Consider the following 21,751-nt stretch of genomic DNA (forward strand, 5'->3'; position numbering starts at 1 on the left):
CTGTGTCATCGTGATACATATTTACACGCAGGCTACGGTGTCCATGTGCCCGAATGACCGATGGGGTTTTTCTGCCAGACTAACAGGTTTAATCTGACAAGGTGGGGGATCACAGCTCCTCTGTGGACACATTTCTGCTCAGTCAACTAACCAGCACCAGATTTATGTCTGTCTTTCGGTCTGTCTGTTTTCACCGCTCTCTAAGCGTGAGGTTTGAGTCATTTCTCTCTTCCGCGTCGTCTGCAAAACGTTTTTTTAATTTAATTCCACGATTGCTTCACTCTTCGAACCTGGAAGACAAGCTGATGAACTGCCCAACCCCAGGCTTGGCTTCAAACACGTATAGTCAGGGCTCGTCGTGCTTGGAGAAAAAGCACCGGAGTTCGGAGCCAGGTACTCTGTGATCTGGGACAGACACAGAAAGAGACACCGGGAGACGAAGAGGAGGACGTGGCAGTGGGGCGGTGAGCGGGTACCTGTGTGTGGACTCCTGGCACAGAGACAGGGCCCAGCTCAGCAGCTCTCGGTCCTCCAGTGTGTCCAGGCCCCTCGTCCAGGGCAGATCGAGCAGGGAGAGGATGCGCAGAACCTGGGGGTGGACAGGCACAGATACCACTGTTATCAAAGTGACCTCCACCTTCCCAGCATGCCCTGCAATGCTCTCAGGTCAAGTCTGTTGTTTATTACAGCGCAGAATAGCTGGGTAGCCTAACTGGCCATGAAGAATGATAAGCACGGTCATATAAAGAACAAATTAGATATATTAGGGGGTGTAATACTTTTTTCAGTAACTTTGGTAAACATTGCTTCTTAGTTAATGCTTGTGTTAGCCCTGACACAAATAAATGGATCTACTTCCCTGAAAAATAGGTTACAAAACGTAAAACCATTCTAGGAATCACAAAGCCACTGAATTTGTTTTCCCTGAGACGGACCCGGCCGGCAGCTCTTTCTAGACCCCCAGACTGTCTCAGACACAATCGCTGAGGGTGAGACGTCCAATAAAAGTGTCAAGCAGGTGTTTTGCGTCGGTGCTGAATATTTTAATGATTACTTTTTCTGAAACCGCGTAAACCTGTTATTAACGGGTTTGAATAAGAGTGCCTTTCTTTGGAAAACACAGAGGCCTCAAGCGCACTTAATAGGTTTTAGCCACCCCAGCCTCCGATTGGTTTTCAAACAAATATTAAGACTGTGCCACACAGCTGGCTCGGACTCTCTCGCTTTCTGGAACTGCACTTAGCTTTTACAATCGCTTTAACGAGCTTCTGACTCAGAGGAGAGTGAGTCACGCCAGCGAAATATCCTCAGGACTTTACACAAAACAGCGCCAGTGATTGACACGGCATCCTCACTAAAGAGCCGGAGAAATACGGGCTCCTTCTGAGACGCAACATCGTTTCTGTGCGGAGGTGTCTTCGCGGCTCCTTCAGTCATCGGCTTTATTTTCCAATCTACTCCTCACTGCGGCTCCGTATACAATCATTGTGCTTTGAATGCAAACTAGCCAAATGACAAAAAGGGATCTAAACACGGTCTTTCATTTGTTTCTCTTTAAATCTTTACTGCTGTATCGTTACTTTGTGATTCAGAAGGAAAAAATGAGGGAAAAAACAAACAACCACTATTAAATCAAATGGCCCTTGATAGATGTCGATGCATTAAAGAGTGAGAGGTGCTACAGCCACAAGTGTTTGTAATTTCCAAGCGTGAGAACGGAAACGGCGGTGGTCCGGCCAGCGACCCAGAGAAACCCAGAGAAACTCCACAATCCATCACTGTGTTTTATTTCAGGCACGCGATTATCATAATGTTTTATTTTGATGAATCAGAGCTCTGGGGTCCCTGCGGTCCTGCCTGAGAGAGAGATTGGCATCTCCGCCTGGCTCAGACCGTGCCAATCGGGGGCGTGGATGTGGATGAAGCCGGGCTTACCCTGGCAAGACAGTGGGGGTGCGTCTCCCGCAGGGCCAGGCCGGCAAGGGTGCTGTGCGCCGCGGAGAGGGGGCCAAGGTCTGCGGGGTCCCTCTGAAGCCGGGAGAGGACGGCATCCAGCACCAGCAGCCGGACTTCGTACGCCCCACTCTGCAGCAGCTGCGCCAGGAGCTGGGGGCCACATGACTCGGCCCCCCACAGCTCGGGGCTCTCCACGCTGGCGCTCACCGCCAACCTGGCCAGGCTCTGCAGGTATGGAGGGCCCCCGGGCACGGCCGACGGGAGAGCGCTAGAGTCGAGCAGCTCGGACGCCCGCACGATGCCCAGCGCCGCCTCTCGGAGACTCGCCAGCTCCTCACCTGGAACAGAAAGGGGGTCCGAGTCAGAAACAGAAACCCCCCAGTGAAGATACCCCTACGTCTCGGCAGTAAACGAGGCCGGTTTTTGCAGGATGCCCTTTGGCCGAAACACCGGGACGGTCTCAGTGGACGTGTTCTGCTAGAGCCATCACAGGACACGTCTATCTTTCATCCCCTGGACCGCGTCGCTCTGGCACTCGCTCAGATAAGGAATGTGCGACGGGGGGGGGGGGGGGCAAATACAAAATATAACTGGACCTTTCTCACAGACATCTGGCAAAGGAAACAGACGGATTCAAAATGTCTGGCCAGACAGGAAGATTTGACTATCTTTATGGCGATCAGCAAAAAAAAACAACGGTATTTCTGAAAAGGACATTAAAACTGATTGTTTTGGCAACCGAGGAAAAAAAGAAGAGGAAAAAAAATGACCAATTATTCCTGTATGAATACGGCCTGCTTTAAGAGCTTTGAACTCCGAAACTACAAGGCAGCAAGGCTGGGATCTGCTCTTTCGCATGAGGGAACACAAAAGAAATCGTCCAAAAGACTAAAGCAGCAGATATTACTTTACAGAACGACAATGGAGGCCAGGATTGAAGGGACGTCTCCGTGAAGTGTAATCAACCTGCCCCCCCAAGCCTGGCAGCAGTAATCGAATATCCTGTGCTTTCACAGCCAGCGCAATTAGTCTGACACGTATTTCAGACACCCTGCAATCTAATCACGCCCCGGGCACAATCACCAAAAGGAAAACGCACAATAGTCTCGCCCGTGGAGGCCTGGGTTACACAGGAATCTGATCCTCCAGGATTCCAGCACCTACGAGCGCAACTTATTTCATTTTGGGTAAAATCCCATCTCCACTCAGTGTACCGCAATAAAACCACAGTAAACGGAGGGAAAGCAAAGAGAAATAATGGAAAAGCATGTAGAGGTAAACCATAAACCGTACTATAAATTGGAAAATCACAGCGATAGTCCGCTGCAAGTGTCCTGTGGTAAACTTTCACACCCTCCCCCGCCTGCTACTTGTTTACATGTGTAGTGAACTCTGTTAGCAGAGGAAAAGGAGGGGACAGAGTTCAGATCATATAACGTTAATGGCAGTTAATGGACCGACACAGCGAGGGTCTCTGCTAGGAGTGAGCGGACTCTGGTGTTCGGGGTCTGGCCAGGGAAGACCATCACCTTTTTTATTTTTTAAATCGGTCCCCTCGGAGTAACAAAATGAAAAACAAAGCAATTTATCCATCGCAGCTCGAGCGCCGGTGCCAGCTGCAGAGGCCTGTGAATTGGGGATCTAGGTAGGACATACGGCCGAACCCTCACCCTCATCGTCCGTGCAGGAGAGGAGGAGGCAGAAATGGCCCTGCTGGGACTGAAATCAAGTCAAACAGAAGAGAAAAATAAACAGAGCTGCCTCGTCCTTTTAAGTACATCCAGAGTTTCATTACGACAGCGTAGAAAATAAATAAAATTATAGAAACGGGTGAGTGTTACGCCGTTTCGCCTTTATTAAACCCGCTCTGCCCTCGGGAGAGACTTCGCCACACTAATGATTCATTAAGGGAATGAAAACACTTTATCGGGAGAAAAATGCAGAGGCAGTCGGGCGTGGCAGCAGCGAGGAGGCCTGAAAACTCATGTCATTTTAATTATGAGAAACGATTTTTAATAAAGAAAACGCTTGGAAAGATCAGGGCGTAATTAGAGTGCGTCTGGCAGAAACACAAACCCTGCCGCTGCAAACCCAGCGCACTGTGTGAACTGGTGCCCGGCCTGAAGCTACACTGGTTTTGAAAGGTACGTTACACAAACACATCGCCTGTGAAACCTGTAGCTGCTTGTTCTTGGCCTGCGAGAAAGCACAGAGAAAACCGAGGAATACTATGGTTAACGTGAGGAGGGGATTACTGGGACAGCACTGCCAGCGAAAGGAGAATAGAGGCCAGGCTCAGAGATGGCCCTGGTCCAACAGCAAGTATTTGTTGGTAAGAGACCAGAGAGAAACTAGATTCAATTCAATAAATTAATACATGTCTCTGGGGGGAAAATCACCCCTGATTTGCCAAGATATATGTTGTATAACACGTACACTGGCATGACTCATTTCTCTAAATGACTGCTCTGAAGGTTTATTTTAACTAAGATACAAATTTAAAGAAATACGCCATGTCTTTTGCTGGATCTTTTCCTGGCTGTCATTCAAAACGAGACTCTAATTAATTAATAAATCAATCCAGTTTATATGAACAGGGGGATCAAAAATCGCCCCGCTCTTGGCAGGGGATGTTGGGACGGTGAAGAGGCACAGATTGGTGAGAAAGAGGGGCGTCTGTATGGGGATCGGCCAAGGGGACGCCCCGAGACGCTGCAGGGGGGACTGGAGTCAGTCGGCCCGCCTGAGGGGAGCACAGATACCAGCACAGACCCCAGTGCCCCCACCATGCTGCACTAGTGGACTGTCAGAGATAACGTGCCAGCTCCCAGAATGCCTCTTTTACAGGACTAAGGCATGAAGTTTGCAAATGCAACTTCAGCACAGACAGGAAGTGGAATTTGTATTATTGGATTTTTTAATCTGAATAAGTGTTGCGTGTGTTTGAACTGGGAAACTGGATTACAGTGAGAGAAGACAGTGCCCAACACACACACAACCTCACGCACACAGGATGCGTGGTTTCAGTCCGCACAGTAGTATCGTTAGCAAAACGGTGAAAAATAACACAGATGGCTGTATGTGTTCCAGATGTGCGCCGCGCTGCCGTGGAACATCTTTCCCCAGCGGACTCAGCCCACCTGCCCAGGCAAACCCTCGCCTCGGACGGTACATTGTAGTTGGCCATAGTAAGGCCGTGGTAAAGTCCAGAGACGTACTGCTGGGCTTCTGCTGGTCTCTGTTCCTGCTCTCACCACAGCCGGGTCGAGATCTGGGTCACTCGGACCGGTCCTGCCCGCCCAAGTTCCGACAAAACAAAAACGCTGACAGGAATTAAACCCCACACGGGTTCCTGGAGATTTACTCGCTCCAGTCCTGGACTCTGGTTATTCCCAGACCTGGAAAACCCATCTACACTCAAATGACTGTCGGGAACAGAGCCGTGACTTGGTGGTGATACTTTTGCCTTCTTTTCATTTAGTGGAGTTAAGTTTCTTTGTGTGTTTTTAAAAAGCAGTTCAGGTTACGGTAGTTCCAGCAAGCAAATGTTTATATACTGTATTTATAATTGTGTTTTTTTCTTTTAATCTCTCCCTCACTATATATGTATACATCAGAAAATAAAATCAACAGCATAACTCAGTGGCCCTCGACATTAAATCCAAAATGACTTAAAAACGAGCTTCTGTTTTTACTGGCGCAAGACAGGCTGCTCCAGAACACAGATTTACGAGTTCTGATCAAACGGCCCGGCGCTGCGCAAGCCATATGGCGCGCACTCCTGGGACCCTGCAGCCCGGTCCGAGACTGTCAGCAGGAACTGAGCGATACATTTTAAGTTCCTACATAATGCATCATTTATTATTACAGACCTTCCTGGTAAAACAGCTCCTCTTGAAAAGCCGAGCAACGAAACTCGCCGTTCGTACATCTGAGAACGTGAGGAATTACAAAAATGATACATATACATATATATATATATATATATATATATATATATATATATATATAAAAAAAATAGCTTGATTGCATTTGCTCAGAAAGAAAATATCCCTGCAAAACCTGTGAATGCTGGTTTGTTTTAAGTCTTTCCATCGCTTGCCCATGTGTCGTGCACATGTCATAAAATAAACCCCATTTCTGTCTCTAAAACGAGAAGTATAATCATGAAACGCGCGATACAGCGGCTCATGGTTTTGCGTTCTTATTTTAACAAGGTTCCTCAGCCATTCCCTCCAGTTACCGAAAACAAATTAAAACTGAAAAACAACAATTAAAGTCAGAGAATAAAACCCATCGCCAGGATGTTGACGGCCGCAGCCCACGTGAAGCCATGAGAGGCGGGAATAATTCCACCAGATCGTTGTTTTGAATGCTGCTCAGCACATATGAATAAAAACGACATGAATATCACTACTACTGCTGTATTACGATCAATAAACGTCACAGTAAGATTGGAAGCATCCTCCCAGCTGTGAAGACCGTTAAGGCTTATGAAAGGGACCAGGACTTAAGAAAGGCCCTCTCTGTGGTTCGATCCACACTCGGCTACTTCCCCGCCACACTCCCCAGCTCTGAAACCCTCCTGCCCCTCTGCGCTGGGTACCTACCCTCGGCTGGGCCGGACGCCGGGCCGCACAGACAGGCCAGGAGGTCCAGGAAAGCAGCTCGGGTCACGACACACGGGTTCCGCCTGCGACACAAGGAGGGAGAGAAGAGGAAAGACTTCACAACACTGATCCATTTGGACTCTCTCCTGGTGCTTTCATGCTTGTTTTTGTTGTCATACGGGCACATGCGGCGCACACAATCCCCCCGTCCCCCCGACACCCGAGGAAACGGCGAGGAAACTGTCCGACGGCGTCCCGTGTTTCTCTTGTGCGTCGTACTAATACTTCAGCGCCGGCGTTGACAAAAGTGAGTTTGTCTATAAAGATGTGCGTCGACGGTATGTGTGTGTTTGGTCTAAGTTAAAGGATGACAAAATAAGATTGTGTAAGGTTGTGCAACTGGATCAGATGGAAGGTCGCCGGGGGCAGAGACTCTCTCGGAAACATTGTACACCCAATTAAAGAATCTCTGACAGATAATGAACTTGTCCTGGGATGAAGTGCATAGCTGCGGCTTTCAGGATAAGATGTTACGATTTATTTTAGCTTTTGTCTTCGGTTTCGGGATTGCGTAAGGGCCGGGTTTGGTGGGGCTATGTTTTCATTCTGTCATCAGCTGGATGATTGTCTACAGCTTTCAGTTACCGCACAGAGAGCCACTGGGAAAGGAATCCTGTGGTAAAGAAAGCGGCCATGTGACTTATTTTAATATTAAATAAAAAAAAAAAAAAAAAAAGGACTTTAAAATGCACAGACCTCGGTGTGTGTATGCGTTTCGCAACTAAACTCCAGATTATCCCCACACGGGCGCAGTAGCCCTAACTTTGGGGTGGCCTGTTCACAGAAATATATTCAAAAACCGTGCTGTTCATAGTCGAGTAAAAGTAGCTGAGCCAATCCCACTGCTGACACCAACGCCCCGCATTTCTGATGAATTCACTCTGCAGTAAAAATGAGTCCTGCACACCAAGGGCCTTCCGGGGCCGCGATAGCACAGAGCCAGTTTCCAAGAACAACACGCCTCCGAGGCAAAGTCAGCCAGGAACACGTGACAGATATTTCCAGGGCCTCCTGTTAACAGATGACAAACACAGGGAAGGACAACTCCGCCCCGTGTCTATCTGGACACCGGGATGGAACAGATGCCATTTTTAAAGGCTGGCGGTCGTTGATGTGCAGGTCACCTTGCGGGTTTATTTCTGAGAGCTTCACACCAGCGCTGGGTTTTCCCTCTGCCCCTGCCAAGGCCAAAGCACGGATGCAACACGTCTGCAACCCCCCCCAACAGCACTGTGTATGACTGTCTCTGCTGCCAAAAAAAGCATGCCCTCCCCTTCGTCGCCCCAAAGGGACAAGAGTCACAGGCCACGTCACGCTGTAACTCAAACCAGGCGGCTGCCAGTCCGGGTCAACGTGCGGGACTCTTAATGGCGTCCGCGAGACGGGGGATGTCAAAACAATAACTTTGTGACTTTTCAGGTTCTACCTGGAACGTGACTGCCTTTGAAATGGAAGTCGGCCCCGGAGGTCAGAAGCCAAGCTGTTCAAAATGGACCTTTTCTTCTTCCCGGCTAACGGGTTTAGGAATCTAAAGATTGGACGTGGCAAATGAAACCCGGCTCCTTAAAAATCCACGCAAGACAAACTTAATAAAAGTGAGCCGAGAACGGAGACGCTCACTACAGCCCCCATGGAAAGTCAATATTTTCCTAAATGGACTGAAGGTCCGCAGTCTTAAAACAACACAGCTTCACAGCACACGCGAGGGATCGACGCTCTGACACACATGGGCACAAACGCAGCTGTGTTTTTATTTCGTCGCTGGGGGAGGCGCTCGGAGTTGCGCATAAAACGTCCCCGCAGTCAGGGTCCGGAGAAGGCCCGATGCACCGCAGGTTGCCCCGAGACGGAAAAACCGTCAATCTCTCTGTCCCCCTCCAGAGCGCGGCGTCTGCGCGTACCTTGTCGCCAGCCACAGCCGGGAGCGCACGGCCGCGGTGATGTCACGGGTCTGTGGGCGGCGCAGGGCGTGGGGTCGGTGCGTGTCCTCCTGGTGCGAGCGCAGCAAGTGCAGGACCTGTGGAGAGGAGAGGACAGACTTAAGACAACTGAGGACGCAGCTGGGCAATTCTCCACACAACACACACATATTCTCTCTCTCTCTCTCACACACACACACACTCTCTTTTCTGTCTCTCAGTATCACCCACAGTGATAGCACACAAAAAGGACAGCATGTTTCTTGAAGGGAAACGCTGCTTGTTGTTTTAAGCATTTATCTGACCAGGAAGTCTCACAGAGATAAAAATGTCTGTTGCAGAGTGACCTCACCGTGTGCAGTTCTATTAAAAATGAAAAGTCAACCGAAAGGCCTTTCAATTATATGTTTTTAGTTTTTCCTAATAAAGCAACACCATCACATCTCACGGCTGAAATGCCAAGGATCTTTGCCGGGTCCTGCCTGGCACCACGCTGGCACGGAGGGACGTGCATTTAAATACACCCTTCATCGCCTCAATTATGTCCTCGGCGGCCTATCATTAGCCAGTGCCAGAGGCGGTTGTGTAAACCGTGCCCAGCTGCTGGGCGGCCTCTGCCAGTGGTGCCCAGAGGACCAGGTGTCCCCATTATGTCACAGCACCGGAGGAATCTGGCCTCTGCCGCCTGCCGGGGACAGGAAGTGTGAGCGGAGTGGCGATGCCGTAAGGAGCGCCGGCCGCCGACAGCCACCAGAAACACCCAAACAAGGGCCAGGAGCGCGGAGAGCCAGACGCCAGCAGGGGGTTGTTTTTAACACAACGGCCCCTGCAAGCCTCGACGCACACAGCAGACGCAGGGGTCGCCCCACAGCGTCTCTCTCGCAGCTTTCCCAGGACCGCCAACAGAAGAACAGTTCATAAATTTGTTCTCGGCAAGAGTTCAGGCTTTTTATGGTGATATATCAGCAGACGTGTAAATATCGTACAAACTGTTTCTCTTCAGCAAGTCAGACTATAATAGGAACAAGTAAGAGGACATTTCAGCACAAACCCGCCGTGTAACCCTGGCGAGCGTTCTTTAGGTGAAGGGTTTTCGTGTTTTTGAAAAACAAAAGTGCAAGAGTTTCATTTTTGCATTCTTTTTAATTTGTTGTTTATTTTGCCACATTTTACACGTTTAGATTGAGAAAATATGATCCCTTCTGTGCTGTGTTGGGGATACATGGCATGATTAGGTCTCTGGGATTTCAGGAAGATGTATAAACTGAATTATTGTAGTTGACACATCTTGCTGATTTCCTGGAGACGTGATCGCACAATTATTTCTGTTCCTGGACGGGTGACTTTGAGACTCAAGGGCAATTCAGGCACAAGGTCTGAGTGCTGTCCGATAGTAGTGTGACAAAGGTGTCGACAACTGATCAAGGCCGCAGAATTAGGCTACACATTGACCGAGTTCGGGAGACTCAGAGAGTCTGTTTGAACTACTGGAGGTGTCCCTGATTTGTGATTGGAAGAGCCCTAGGGATGAATCACGGGGGGGTAACTGGTGGACCCAGGACCAGGACAGAGCTCTGATTGGCCACCCAACACCAGACCACACGACACAGAAACATCCCTTTGATTTCCTCACGTCAAAAATAAATCCAAACATCAGAGAAGCTATGAACGCACATAGTTGTGTTCCTCCCCCCACCCTCCCTCCCTCCCTCTCTCTCTCTCTCCCTCTCTCTCTCTCTCTCTCTCTCAAAACAAGGAACAAGAGTCCGTCTGTCCGAAGGCAGTCGGCGAAAGCCCTCAGCTTTCTCTCAGCCCCCATCGATCTCGCCTCCAACCTCGACCGTGCACTCGACGGCTCCCTTCTCCTCCCGCCCTCGCCGCACCGGTGTGTTGGTTCTGCCTCCACCGGGCTCGTTTTGTGTGTGTTGACAGAGGGCCCGGCCCGGATTGGCGCGGCTGTGTGTGTTTTCTCTGCGCCGGGGAGAGCGCAGCGCAGGACGGTGATGTCAGGGAGATGTTTTCTCAGGCCTGGAGATCTGAACAGGCTGCTGTTGTTTCAACCTCACAGGGAGGAATGTGAATATTTATAGTGGGCCGATAATTTACACAAACAGAGCTGGGGGTAAGATAGCCAAGCTATTTACGACTCTCAGTGCCAGCCGGACATAAATCCAGCTCTGTGGGGCAGGCCGAGGGCGATGAAGCCTACATTTTGTTTGGGTCTGCCGTGCGATTTCATATGCGCGTCACTGTGTCCCGTCCCTGAATTCAAAGAGAGGAGTGAAACAGCGATCGAGAGGAAGGGAACCAGAGGGAAAGGAGGGAAGGAAAGCCATGTGCAGTTCGTAAAAGCCGTGTCTGCATCCATTCAGCCCTGCTTGATTATTTCAATGACGCAGCCAAAGCCCGGCCCCGCGGCGCAGCAGCACGGCCCCCAGCGGAGTCGCCGACACAAATTAAACGCGGCTTTAATTGCCGCTCGACGGAGAGCTTGCTCCCGGGGACCGACGCATTTTTCAGCAATTAAATTTTATAAACCTGTGGCCAGGTCATCGCACACTCAGGGCTCGAAAAGCAATTAAAAGTTAAAAATAGCCCCCGCGAAAGCATGCTAACTCCCTGCCATCACGCAATGCTCACTCCCAGACCGGCTCCCTCGGAGAGAAGGGGGGGGGAGAGAGAGAAACAGAGATTCATACTCCCAACTGAAAACCACAGTGAGGGGATGGTTTCAAGCACAAACACACACAAACACACACACATCCTGACAGTGTTTAGGGAAAGCAGGGCCCGTCCCAAGTTTTCCAACCCATTCTGGGGAAACTCTGCTGCAGGGCCAGACACAGACGGCTGCAGCCTTTGGTTTGATGAACTTAAGTGGTGTGTGTGCGTGTGTGTGTGTGCGTGCATGTGCGTGTGTGTGTGCGTGTGCGTGTGCGTGTGTGCGCGTGCGTGTGTGTGTGTGTGTGTGTGTGTGTGTGTGTGTGTGTGTGTGTGTGCGTGTTTGTGTCACTAGCAGACCTGAAGTGACGGCCCGGCTGTCAACTGCCCAGGGTGACAGAAGGGACACCTCGCCCGTGTGGAAGCCCCTCCCAGCCGGCCTCTCCCCACGGGCCCCCGGGCGCTGAAGTGTCAGGGCAGCTCCGAGTGCCGGGCCGGTGATCAAAGCCGCCTCCTATCTCACAGCGCATAGCAGGACTATCTGCAGGCGTGGGGGCAAGGCCGATGCCCTCCCCCAGCATGGCTTGGCCCAGTGCTCTGCGGGAAGCGCAGAGCCAGCCAGCGCGGCATCAGTTCGGCACAGTTCATTAACCCCCGGTGTTCCTTATCCCTCTCCAAACACCTGCCAATCTCCCACTCCAGCACCGCGCTCCTGAGGAACTTCAGAGGGTCTGAGCACGAGTCTGCCCCTCGTCAGAGCCCCCCACACACTTCTGAGTGTAAACAAACCCCACAGAGTTTAAAAGAAAGACCGGACCCAGTGAAGAGCAGGTTTTTACAAACTACCGACCCCTCTTCCTGAGAAAGATCACGTCAGATCATCCGGAATGAGACGTCTCTGTTTCTAGTCATCAAAGCAGATCAGCAGGGACACACGCACCCGGGGACACAAATGGAAATTGGGCTTCAAGGCATTCAAGACAGAAAACAGGAGACACTTCTTCACACAGAGAGGCGTCACAATCTGAACAAACTCCCCAGCGATGTGGCTGAAGAGACAATTTGGGAACATTCAAAAACAGACTGGATAGGATCCTTGATCACTTAGTTATTAATGGACACCAAACGAGCACGATGGGGCGAATGGCCTCCTCTCGACTGGACACTGTCTTATGCACTTATATTCACTGGCAGGGCAGTCCTACTCACATATTTTACATTTCTCCTTCTCAGGTCGTTTAAATATTCATAATAAAGACCAAGCCAGTCCTGCAGACTCTTGTTGTGGTGAGACAGGAAGTTATTAACCGAATCCTGAGGAAAAACACATGTATATATCCCCACTGAAGAGCTTATAAGTGTAAAAGCCGTAGTTGTTATTTCTTCTGGCCTGGCTTTAAGGACCTGCTTTAAGGATTTTCCACCTTAGTCAGCCTCCATGCACCGGCCAATCAAAACTAAACTTAATTTTTCCACTATCCGCTTAAATAAATAGTTCCTGCTCTCCAGACACCATCTTGGTGACACACAGTTTTAACGTGTCCCAGCTGAGAAACTCAACGAGGCCACAGCGCATTTAAAGGACAGCCTACTGGCCCACAGACTCAGCGGATGACACAGAGTGGAGAGCCGGCTAACGAGGGATGAAGAGGAAGAGAGGATTTGACAGAAAAGTCAGAAAAGCTTGGAAAGGAGGTTTTTATATTTTAATTTCAATTTTTATCGCAGCTACACGCTCAGTGCCTCGGCCTGGGTCCCACTGACATCCCACCGGTGATTTTCGCCCGCCTGTAACGTTTAAGAAGCAGCCTCTGAACCCGGAGCCGTTATTAAAGCTGCTGTTGATACGGAAAGAAGTTAAGTCTGGCAAACAAGGCAAATATTTCCAGACTCCCACACAAACAACTGTGTAAACCGGCTTGTACTCCAGGCCTGAGTCAAGGGGATGTTTACAGTGTTTCTGCTATAAGAGGTTTAGCATTAGTCTCTAATGCAGCTGATTTATGGCAGCCGGGATGTGGAAATCAACAAAGCTCCTTCTCAAAACCATCTTAAAAGGTTCTCTTCAACAGATTATTTATTTATTTATTAATGGCAGTTGCTAGACATACATTTTGTTGCAGTTACTTGTCTCCACGTTACTCAATGATGTATAAAAATCCGTCTCGTTATGTAATTAAACACAGCGCAACACACTCATATAGAAGAGTCTCTCTGATTCACCGACCAGGAAACACTATTGACCCGATTAATTTATTAACATAATCCTGTCAAGTATTTACAAATTCATACTTCGAGCCGCTCCACTTTCCAAAGAGGTGCGAATGAGGACTTGGGCTCAGATCCTCACTGTGCGACGGACCCCCTTGCCCGGGGGAACAGGGCGACCCGCGGACCCCTAGCACAGGGTTGTGTGGGTGAAAGGTCAGACAATGATGGCCAGGGAGGCAACCAGGCCAAGCAGGGTAATCTGCGTTTAATAGCAAAGTGTGTTTCTACTTCTTAAGATGGAAGCCTGCAGAAGCACAGTGAGCTACTCTTAAACCAAACCACATGTCTAAGCAGACAGAGAGAGAGAGAGAGAGAGAGAACTCAATTTGACACACATGGAGTGATGCATGCAAAAACCTACTCCTACTCGGACACAATCACTCCTGCAGGCCCACCTGTGCAGAGTATGTATGATTACCCATGAGCCTCCACTCATTTCCACAGGAAACGCTTTCAGTCGAACAGCCATCAGTAAAATTACTTTTTCTCTCCCTGTCAGAGCCCAGCCTGTGCCTTTCTCCTCCACAGAGGCCTGGCCCTAACGAGTCGAGGTGCCAAATCAGCACTAGAGGGGAAAGCAAGCACCCAGAGGCAACAAATAAATCAATATATACTTTTCTTACTGTAATTAGCACTCTGGACGTTTTATATGGTCCTTCCACACTTTTTCCGTGTCTCACTGGGACAAGCTGGTGCGTTTCCTAACCACATTAAGACGAAGCGGTTGATCTTTATATTACCCTCACTCTGACAGGAGCGACACGGACTCACCCCCGATGATTTACATCACCGATATAATCTGCAAACACACGAGGACACTAATGCACCGCAAACACACACATCTGCCGTCTGTTAAAGACCTCTCTCCGACTGGTTTTCTGTGTCTCTCACACACACACACACATGGATTCAACAGCTAGTCCACACAGATGCTGACCGGTCTCCATAAATTATTACAGCGTTAATTCGATCCAAACACAGAGATTTCCATTTGAATGCAGAGGGCCCCCAGGTCTGCCTCTCTGTGTGTACACAATATTAATTTGATCTGCACACACAACCGGCTTCATTTCCAAAGACTACACCAGTTGCATCTGCCAGTACAGGTCCCAGGCCCCGGCCGGTATATTTCTGTAGCTTTAATCAATGTACAAACACAACAATAGCTATGGTGAAAATCTCTCTCCCAATCCCCCACCAATCCCACAGCAGGGCCTTTCCACAGCACCGCCCGGCCCTTGACTAAATTGCCAAAGCACATCCAGATGAGGGCGGCCGAGAAGAGGGCCAGGCAGCGATCGCTATCTCCACATCCCCACCGCCGCGCCGGGGGAGACGAAACATCCCTGATCTCTGTAATAAAGCACCAACTACATAATGACAGCAAATTACGCCGGAGATTGTGAATCACCGAAACACAGCGAAAAAACCTCAGAGTTTCGCCTACCCAGAGATCAGCTCCCTCTCCTCTCTCTCTCTCTCTCTCTCTCTCTCTCTCTCTGCGCCCGACAGCAGACGGCTCACTGGGGTCGAGTCGCAGTGTAATGATACAGTGGTGTAAACAGAGGAAGCTGTAGTTAAAAGACACGGCGAACACAGGATTACAAACAGCGGCCAGGATCGGACTTCTTAGGAGGTATGGTGGAGCGGGCAGCCCGTCTTCTAAGGTCACCGACTTACCATCCGGTTAGTGGGATTAGTACCCGGTGATTTCGGTCTGTGGTTTATTGCGCTTTTTCGGGGGTTCCCACAGAGCATTCGAGTGTGGAATTAAAAACCCTGATGAGGGCCGCGTTCAGGGAATGATTACAGCGACCCCAGCTGAACTCTGACCTCCGAGGGGGTTCGCAGGCCGATGCCAACGCCGGGCAGCTCTGTGTGGTACCCCCATCTCGGACCTCAGCATCCGGACGGAAATTACAGGAATGAGAGGGAAGGAGGAGAGGAGAAAAAAAAAAAAAAAAAAAAAAAAAAAAAAAAAAAGAGGGCTTTCTGACTGGCTCGACTGCCCCCCCACTCCCCTGTAACTGCTGTAACCGTGTGGGTTTTCGTTTTTAATTTTTCAGGCGGCGCTCCAGCGAGAAAATGTGAAAAAAACTCAAAACACATGACGGCTCGTGACGGGAAACAAACAAATCCTCATCAACAGTCTGCCAGGTCTGCACTTGGCTCCGCCCCCTCCCCACCCCCACACACACACTCACTCTCAAACACACACAGACACTATTCCTCCTGTCACTGGGTGGCCCAGTGCACCGCTCGAGGGCCACAGGGGCGCAGGGGTGACTGGGAGGGCAGGCAGGCAGCGACCACCGGGAAGAGGGAGAGTCCGGGCGGGGCGCACCCCCCACAGCTCCACGTCCGGCCGCCCGGTCCTGAAATAGACTGCAGTCCAAACACACACACAGAGCCCCGCGGCCAGTAATTGCCCAGTGCCCGACGTTCCTCCGAGGGCTCTTAATTACGTTGGCGTTTTGTTTTGTTTTGTTTATTTGCAAAACACTATACTTTCTGCTCCTTTTAGTTTTTTTTTCCTCTTTCGGTCGTTTGTAATCAGACCCAGCGCTGTGAGGAGATGTCAGCCCAGTCCCCACCACCACCGCCCGCCACAGCAATCAGAATCAGATGCCGAGCTGAACGAGTGCAGCGCCGTGTGCGGTACTGAGGCCTCTCGGACTGGATGCCCACTGACGTGTCACTCTCCAGTAGCAGCGCCAGGCCCGGCCTACAGCCACCCTGATGCCACCAGCAGGGCCCAGGCATTCCCACAACCACACCGCGCCCCGGCGAGTCCGAGGGAGCCCCCGGCACAAGGCTGAGGGGAACAGGACAACACCCCCGTATTAAACATCTTGAACAGACAGGCCCTGGGATGCCATGTAAGCACAGGGGGGTACGGTCACTGTGTGGGCCAGGAGGGCAGCAACGTCTCACCTGCAGCAACGTGCCATGGATGTGGTTGTGCCGGCTGCCGGGCCCAGGCTCTTCGGGAAGATCCTGCACCAGCGTCCGGATGATGGAGGGCACCTGGGTCACCAGGACGAAGGGCACCAGGGCGCGGGCCGCCATCTCTCTGGAGCGCTGCACCGGGGAGTGTCCGCACCTGCAAAACATGGCAAAGCAGTGAGCACCGGCACGGCTGAAACGTAACCGCCACAGCTAAACACCTCCTGCACAACCAAACTGTCTAAACACAACCCCTGCACAACCACCACGAATAAAACACAACCGCCACACCAAAAACACACTTCCTGCACAACTGGCACAGCTAAAACACAACTCTGGGCCGGTATCAAAGCAAGCCGCCACTCTCTCTACGGCTCCGCAAGGTGCCGGGTTAGTGTAGTTAACCACAAAAACAAAACTGAGAATTGCTTAATGTGTGAAATAATATAAGCAGCTATTTCACAAATGCCTGTCAAGTAAAGCTTCTTTCAAGTCAGTTCAAAGTGAAAACTGACCCTTTTGGGCAAGAAAAAAAAAACTTAAATAAAAAAAAGAGAGAAGTTCAGAGGACCTCTCTCCCTCGGACCTGGGGGCGATATAGCAAGGCTCCAAGAGGAGTCTGGGCCCGGCTGAGAGAGAGTGGAAAACGGGCCGAGAGCCAGACCTGGCACAGTACAAACACACGGGCTGTGAGGAGGAAACCACTACACAGGAGAGAGGGAGAGAGAGAGAGAGAAGAGTATAGGGGTGAAATGAAGGAGAGAGAGAGAGGGGGCAAGAGGGAAGGAGAGAGACCGGGGCAAAGACAACTGAACTGACACCAACACTTATTTGTATATTGATACAGAGTTTGTACTCTGCACAATGACAACACACAATATCATTCATGCGGGGGGCAGAGAGGTCGCGGCTGGGGGATTGTTCAGCGAAGGTATTCCAGCCGCACGGCTCCCATCGGCCCATCTACTTCAATACAGGGCCCCGGAGACGCAAAGCCCGGCTGGGTCTCGGCCCGCCGGTCCCCCCCGCGAGTCACCGAGTTTCTGTTTCTCTCTCTCTCGTTTATTTAATTACTCCAGATAAAGTCAAATCGCTGACGAAATAAGGGCCGCCGGTAATGAGAGACTCAAGTTCGGCTTCTGGACCCGGGCCCATCTGATTCCCCTCGCGTCCCCCCCGCCCCGTCTAATTGGGAAATAAAACAGGAGGCTGCCAGAGAGAGACGGGTGAACTCTGAGGTTTTGGTCTAGTCTTGAGGTATAGTCCTTTGCCCCCCAAAATTCTAACTTTTTAAAGTCTTCTTCATTTCACAACAATAAAGGGAAGGCAAACTGTGTATTTATTCGGACCCTAGGCTGCATTGTCATACAGGAAAGGGGAATCAATCTACCTAGTGAGAAAATGACAGAAACGGTCTCCAAAGTGGTCTCTAACAGTAATTTCAAATCATCACAATGCCCTCCATGTGAGGGAGAGAGGACGATAAGAAAACTCGAGAGCTCCTGTACCGTGTCTTGAGAGGGGAGAAGGGAAGCCCCCAGCTGCTCCAGAGACCCCCCGCCTCCATCCCCCACAGAGCAGGCCGCCCCCGGGCCCTGCGTCACCCGGCATTTGGAAGCGCTTACATCCAGATGAAACCGGACAAAACGAGGGAACGATGAAAATCTGAAAACCCATTTCTGTTCAGCCCCAGACGGAGGTGCGTACTCCGAGAGGTCGAGAGCTAATTAATTTATTAACGCGCGACTTGTACCGGAAGACTCAGTCCTCCAGCTTTACCCTCACCCCCAACAAAGACTGGACTCTGGGGGTTAAAGGCGGAAAACAGGCGTCTGAGCCTCGAACCTCTGCGGATGCCGATTAGATCACAAATACGGAGCGCAGTGAGGGTCAGAGCACCAATACCGCCTTGTGTTGCGGCTCTCGGTTGTGTTAGAGCCTCTGACAGCAGTACCCCCCATCCCCCGTAACGACTCGGCTCATCTGTTAGCGATCAGCTCTAACGCGGTCCCATTACACGTCCTGGAAAGGAAAACTCTGTAATTTTAGAAACGGAGCGCGATGACATAACCCGAGTTCCCGTCCTCGGTGCACCGGGGCCGACGCGGAGCCGAGGGAACCGTGTCAGTGTTTTCATCAGCATCTTTAACACTTTTACATCAAAATTAAGCTTCTCTCTCTCTCTCTCCCTCTTTCCTCACCCCACTCCCCTCTCCCGAATGCTTGGGGTCTAACGAGCGAACCTTAGGAACAATTAAGCACATTTATCACCTGGCAATTTAACAGGTTATGACTAGACGGGGCATTAGTGGCCGCAGCTGTGTACACAGAGCCTCGTTAGCATCGCCCCGTTGCCAAAGCGCGGCGCACGGGCGTTTAGAGGAACGCCAGATCGCTTACTGGAACCGCATAAGCAGTCTGAGCGGCTCGATACCGGGGTGCGGGAGCAGCGAGTCTCTAATTTAGAGAGAGGGAGACGGAGAGAGAGGGAGGGAGAAAAACAATAACATGTCCATTTAAAAATCCTGGGTCATGTTTTGTTTATATCCCATTTTCTGCTGACTTCAAAGGCTGAGGCAAGGACCAGACATGTGGAGGACAGAAAAATAATTAATTTAACATGAATTCTCTCTGTTGAAAAGCTCCCGTCTCCATCCTAGTTTGGGCCAAAACAAGAGGATGAAGTTTGTTCTTATTTGTGATTTTGGTCAAGTTTCAACGTATCAATGATGGGGACCGGACGCCTGGATGCTCATCACTAAATTGTTTCACTAAAGGACATGCAAATTGCATGCACAGGATTTTCACACCACCACCACCACAAACGTATAGTCATGTCTGATGTACACTAAAGATATCAACACAAGTCATTCAATCCACACCAGAGCTACAGGCTCACAACACAGCACTCCAGATATATTACTGCAATGCTCACTGAGAAACGCACAACGGCACAGAGAAAACACAGCTTTCCCACCGGCAGTCTCCAGAGAACGGCCCAGAGGCACCGCTCTGTTAGAGTGACGAAGGACAGGCTGTAACGAGAGCTGTCACCGAACGAGATGGAAAAGAAACTGACAAATAAATGGTAAATCTCAAGGAGGAGTGAAAAAAACGTGTGCGTTTAAGCTGATGTTAAATATAGTTGTTAGTTTTTTAAACTTGCAGCAGTGAGGACTGATGCTCATCAGACTCGCTGGGGGGGAAACCGGGGAAGAAAAAACCCAGATGAGGAAAAAAAAAAATCCCAGGTCAGCCAACGCTATATTTAACTCGGCCAACATGTGGGCTTAATTTGACTTGATTTCTGCGCATACCTCTGGAGAAAGAAACCAGCTTTCGATTACACTGCGCATCGGGACTTAACCCTCTCGGTGCCCGGCCTGGGACACGCCCACGTCTGGATTGAATCGGTACCTGGACAGGAAGACTTGGCAAACCTCGGCCAGGCAACGGTGGGAAGCCATGGAGGGATCTGACTGGACAACCAGCGGCTTACCCTGGGTTCAGCTGGCATCACTGCTCGTATAACTGGAGGAAGTCCAGTCCGGGCCCGACCAGACACACAGGCAACGGTGCGCCAGATCTCAGTCATGCCAAGCACCTGGCAGGAGGGCCGGGATCTCAGCTCGGCCGCCCGGTGGAAAATTCCAGGTCCACTCTGCAGGCACGGGGGGGGAAAACTCGAGCTCGCCGCCAGATACCCAATAAAGGAAAGAGCCCAGCACAGCAACAGAGCGCCCGCCCCGCCGTGCCCTCTGCCCCGCGTACTGCCCTCACTGGGCAACAGCAGAGGCACAAAACGAACCCAGACCCAGTCGATGGCAAAGCTCGACAACTACGTCCTTCCCTCCCCCCAGCTCCCACTGTGGACTGCAGGACAGCACGGTCTCAAAGAAGTCTTGGATACCAGTTATGTAAGAGTATTGTAGTGTGTGTGTGGTGGCAGAGGTGTCAGGTTTCTTTCGAGCCGCTGCTTTTCCAACATGATGATAATATAACATAATCCTCCCCCACCCCCTCTCCCGTCTTTATCCCTCCGAGTACAATCTCCCCTTGCTGTTTCTTTTCTCTTCGAAAAGCTACAGAGCGTCCCGGAGAGAACGCGAAGCACACCCGACAGCTAAAACAAAGAGCAGACGGTCGTGGGCTCGCTCCGATAATATTTTTCCACGTTTCCGTCCAGCGATGCAGACAACGTGAGAATGCCAACAAAACCAGTCCGTTCCCAACCGTATTTAACTGAACCTGCACAGATAATGCTCGGGATCAAGAGATAAGGCCAATTGGTGCCCGAGAACACTGTGAACACCGGGCCGAATTATCCACACACACGGGTTCAAGCTGACCTTCCTGGCTATCGGAGATTTAACCCACGCAAAGGCAAGATCGCACAGCGTGCAGGTCGGACACGGGTTTTTCGTCTTTGAAAAAGAAATCCCGGTCACCAACCTGGCCCCAGATGCCGGAAGTGGGTCGATTTTAAAACGCTACGAACCCGACACACGTGGACAGAGGGCGGGACTCACCTGATGATGAAGGGCACAAAGGGGGCCAAGCCCAGAGGAGAGGAGGAGCCATCCATAGGGGAGGGGTACAAGCGTCCCAGGATGAGCAGCAAGAGGAACAGGCTGGGGTGCAGCTTCAGGACTCCCGAATCACTGAAGGGGAGAGAGAGAGACGTGTTGGGGATACCCTGCAGAATAATCGCCGAAATGTCTCTTCTGATGTGGGTGCTCACAGGAGCCATTCGGCACAAAATGGAAGGCAAAACGGACAGCGGCTGAGATGAAAGTCGTTCGGAAGAGAGAAAATGAAGCGGGTGGGCGTCCGTGTGGCTCAGCGAGGGCCCAGGAGCCGCAGCTGTCCAGGAAAGCAATGATCGGATGGAAATTTAAGGCCCGTTTTCCTTTGCCGAGGAATGGAAATTACAAACGCTCTGCCAGCCGGGTTTTTACAGGCCGAGGGGTACAGAGTCGCTGGCGATATTATAACTACGACAACATCACTCACAGGCACGGAAACGCGACAGGGCCCCCCCACCCTGACCCTGCAGCGATACCAGCGTGATTCGTGGCCCGGTTATTACATTTCACAACAGCACAGCTCTGATTATGATGCCTCCCGCAGGACGCTGCCACGACTCACAGAAATATGAAATGTAAGAGCCGGCTAATCACGGCCACGGTAATTAATTTAGTGTCCGGTTTCACGTTCGCTGGACGGACAGAGCTGTGGTGTCACAGCAGAGATGGAAAGATGAATTGCAAACACATGACTGGGGCTGGTGTCCGGTTACCTGCCGGACCGGCTCTGGGAGACGCAGCG

At 50.9% G+C, this 21,751-nt stretch overlaps 1 protein-coding gene across 1 annotated transcript in view; it reads right to left on the minus strand.

Annotated features, from left to right (window-relative positions):
* thada (THADA armadillo repeat containing) overlaps nt 1-21,751 on the minus strand; it is a 52,236-nt gene that overhangs the window by 9,710 nt on the left and 20,775 nt on the right. The window contains exons 28-33 of the mRNA XM_066697254.1: nt 20,953-21,084; nt 16,412-16,580; nt 8,528-8,643; nt 6,567-6,649; nt 1,936-2,294; nt 477-589 (exon numbers count right to left, since the gene is read on the minus strand). Coding sequence (XP_066553351.1) covers nt 477-589; nt 1,936-2,294; nt 6,567-6,649; nt 8,528-8,643; nt 16,412-16,580; nt 20,953-21,084 — 972 coding nt within the window. The remainder of the gene's footprint in view (nt 1-476; nt 590-1,935; nt 2,295-6,566; nt 6,650-8,527; nt 8,644-16,411; nt 16,581-20,952; nt 21,085-21,751) is intronic.

This window comes from Amia ocellicauda, chromosome 23 (assembly GCF_036373705.1).
Source record: "Amia ocellicauda isolate fAmiCal2 chromosome 23, fAmiCal2.hap1, whole genome shotgun sequence".
Taxonomy (NCBI): domain Eukaryota; kingdom Metazoa; phylum Chordata; class Actinopteri; order Amiiformes; family Amiidae; genus Amia; species Amia ocellicauda.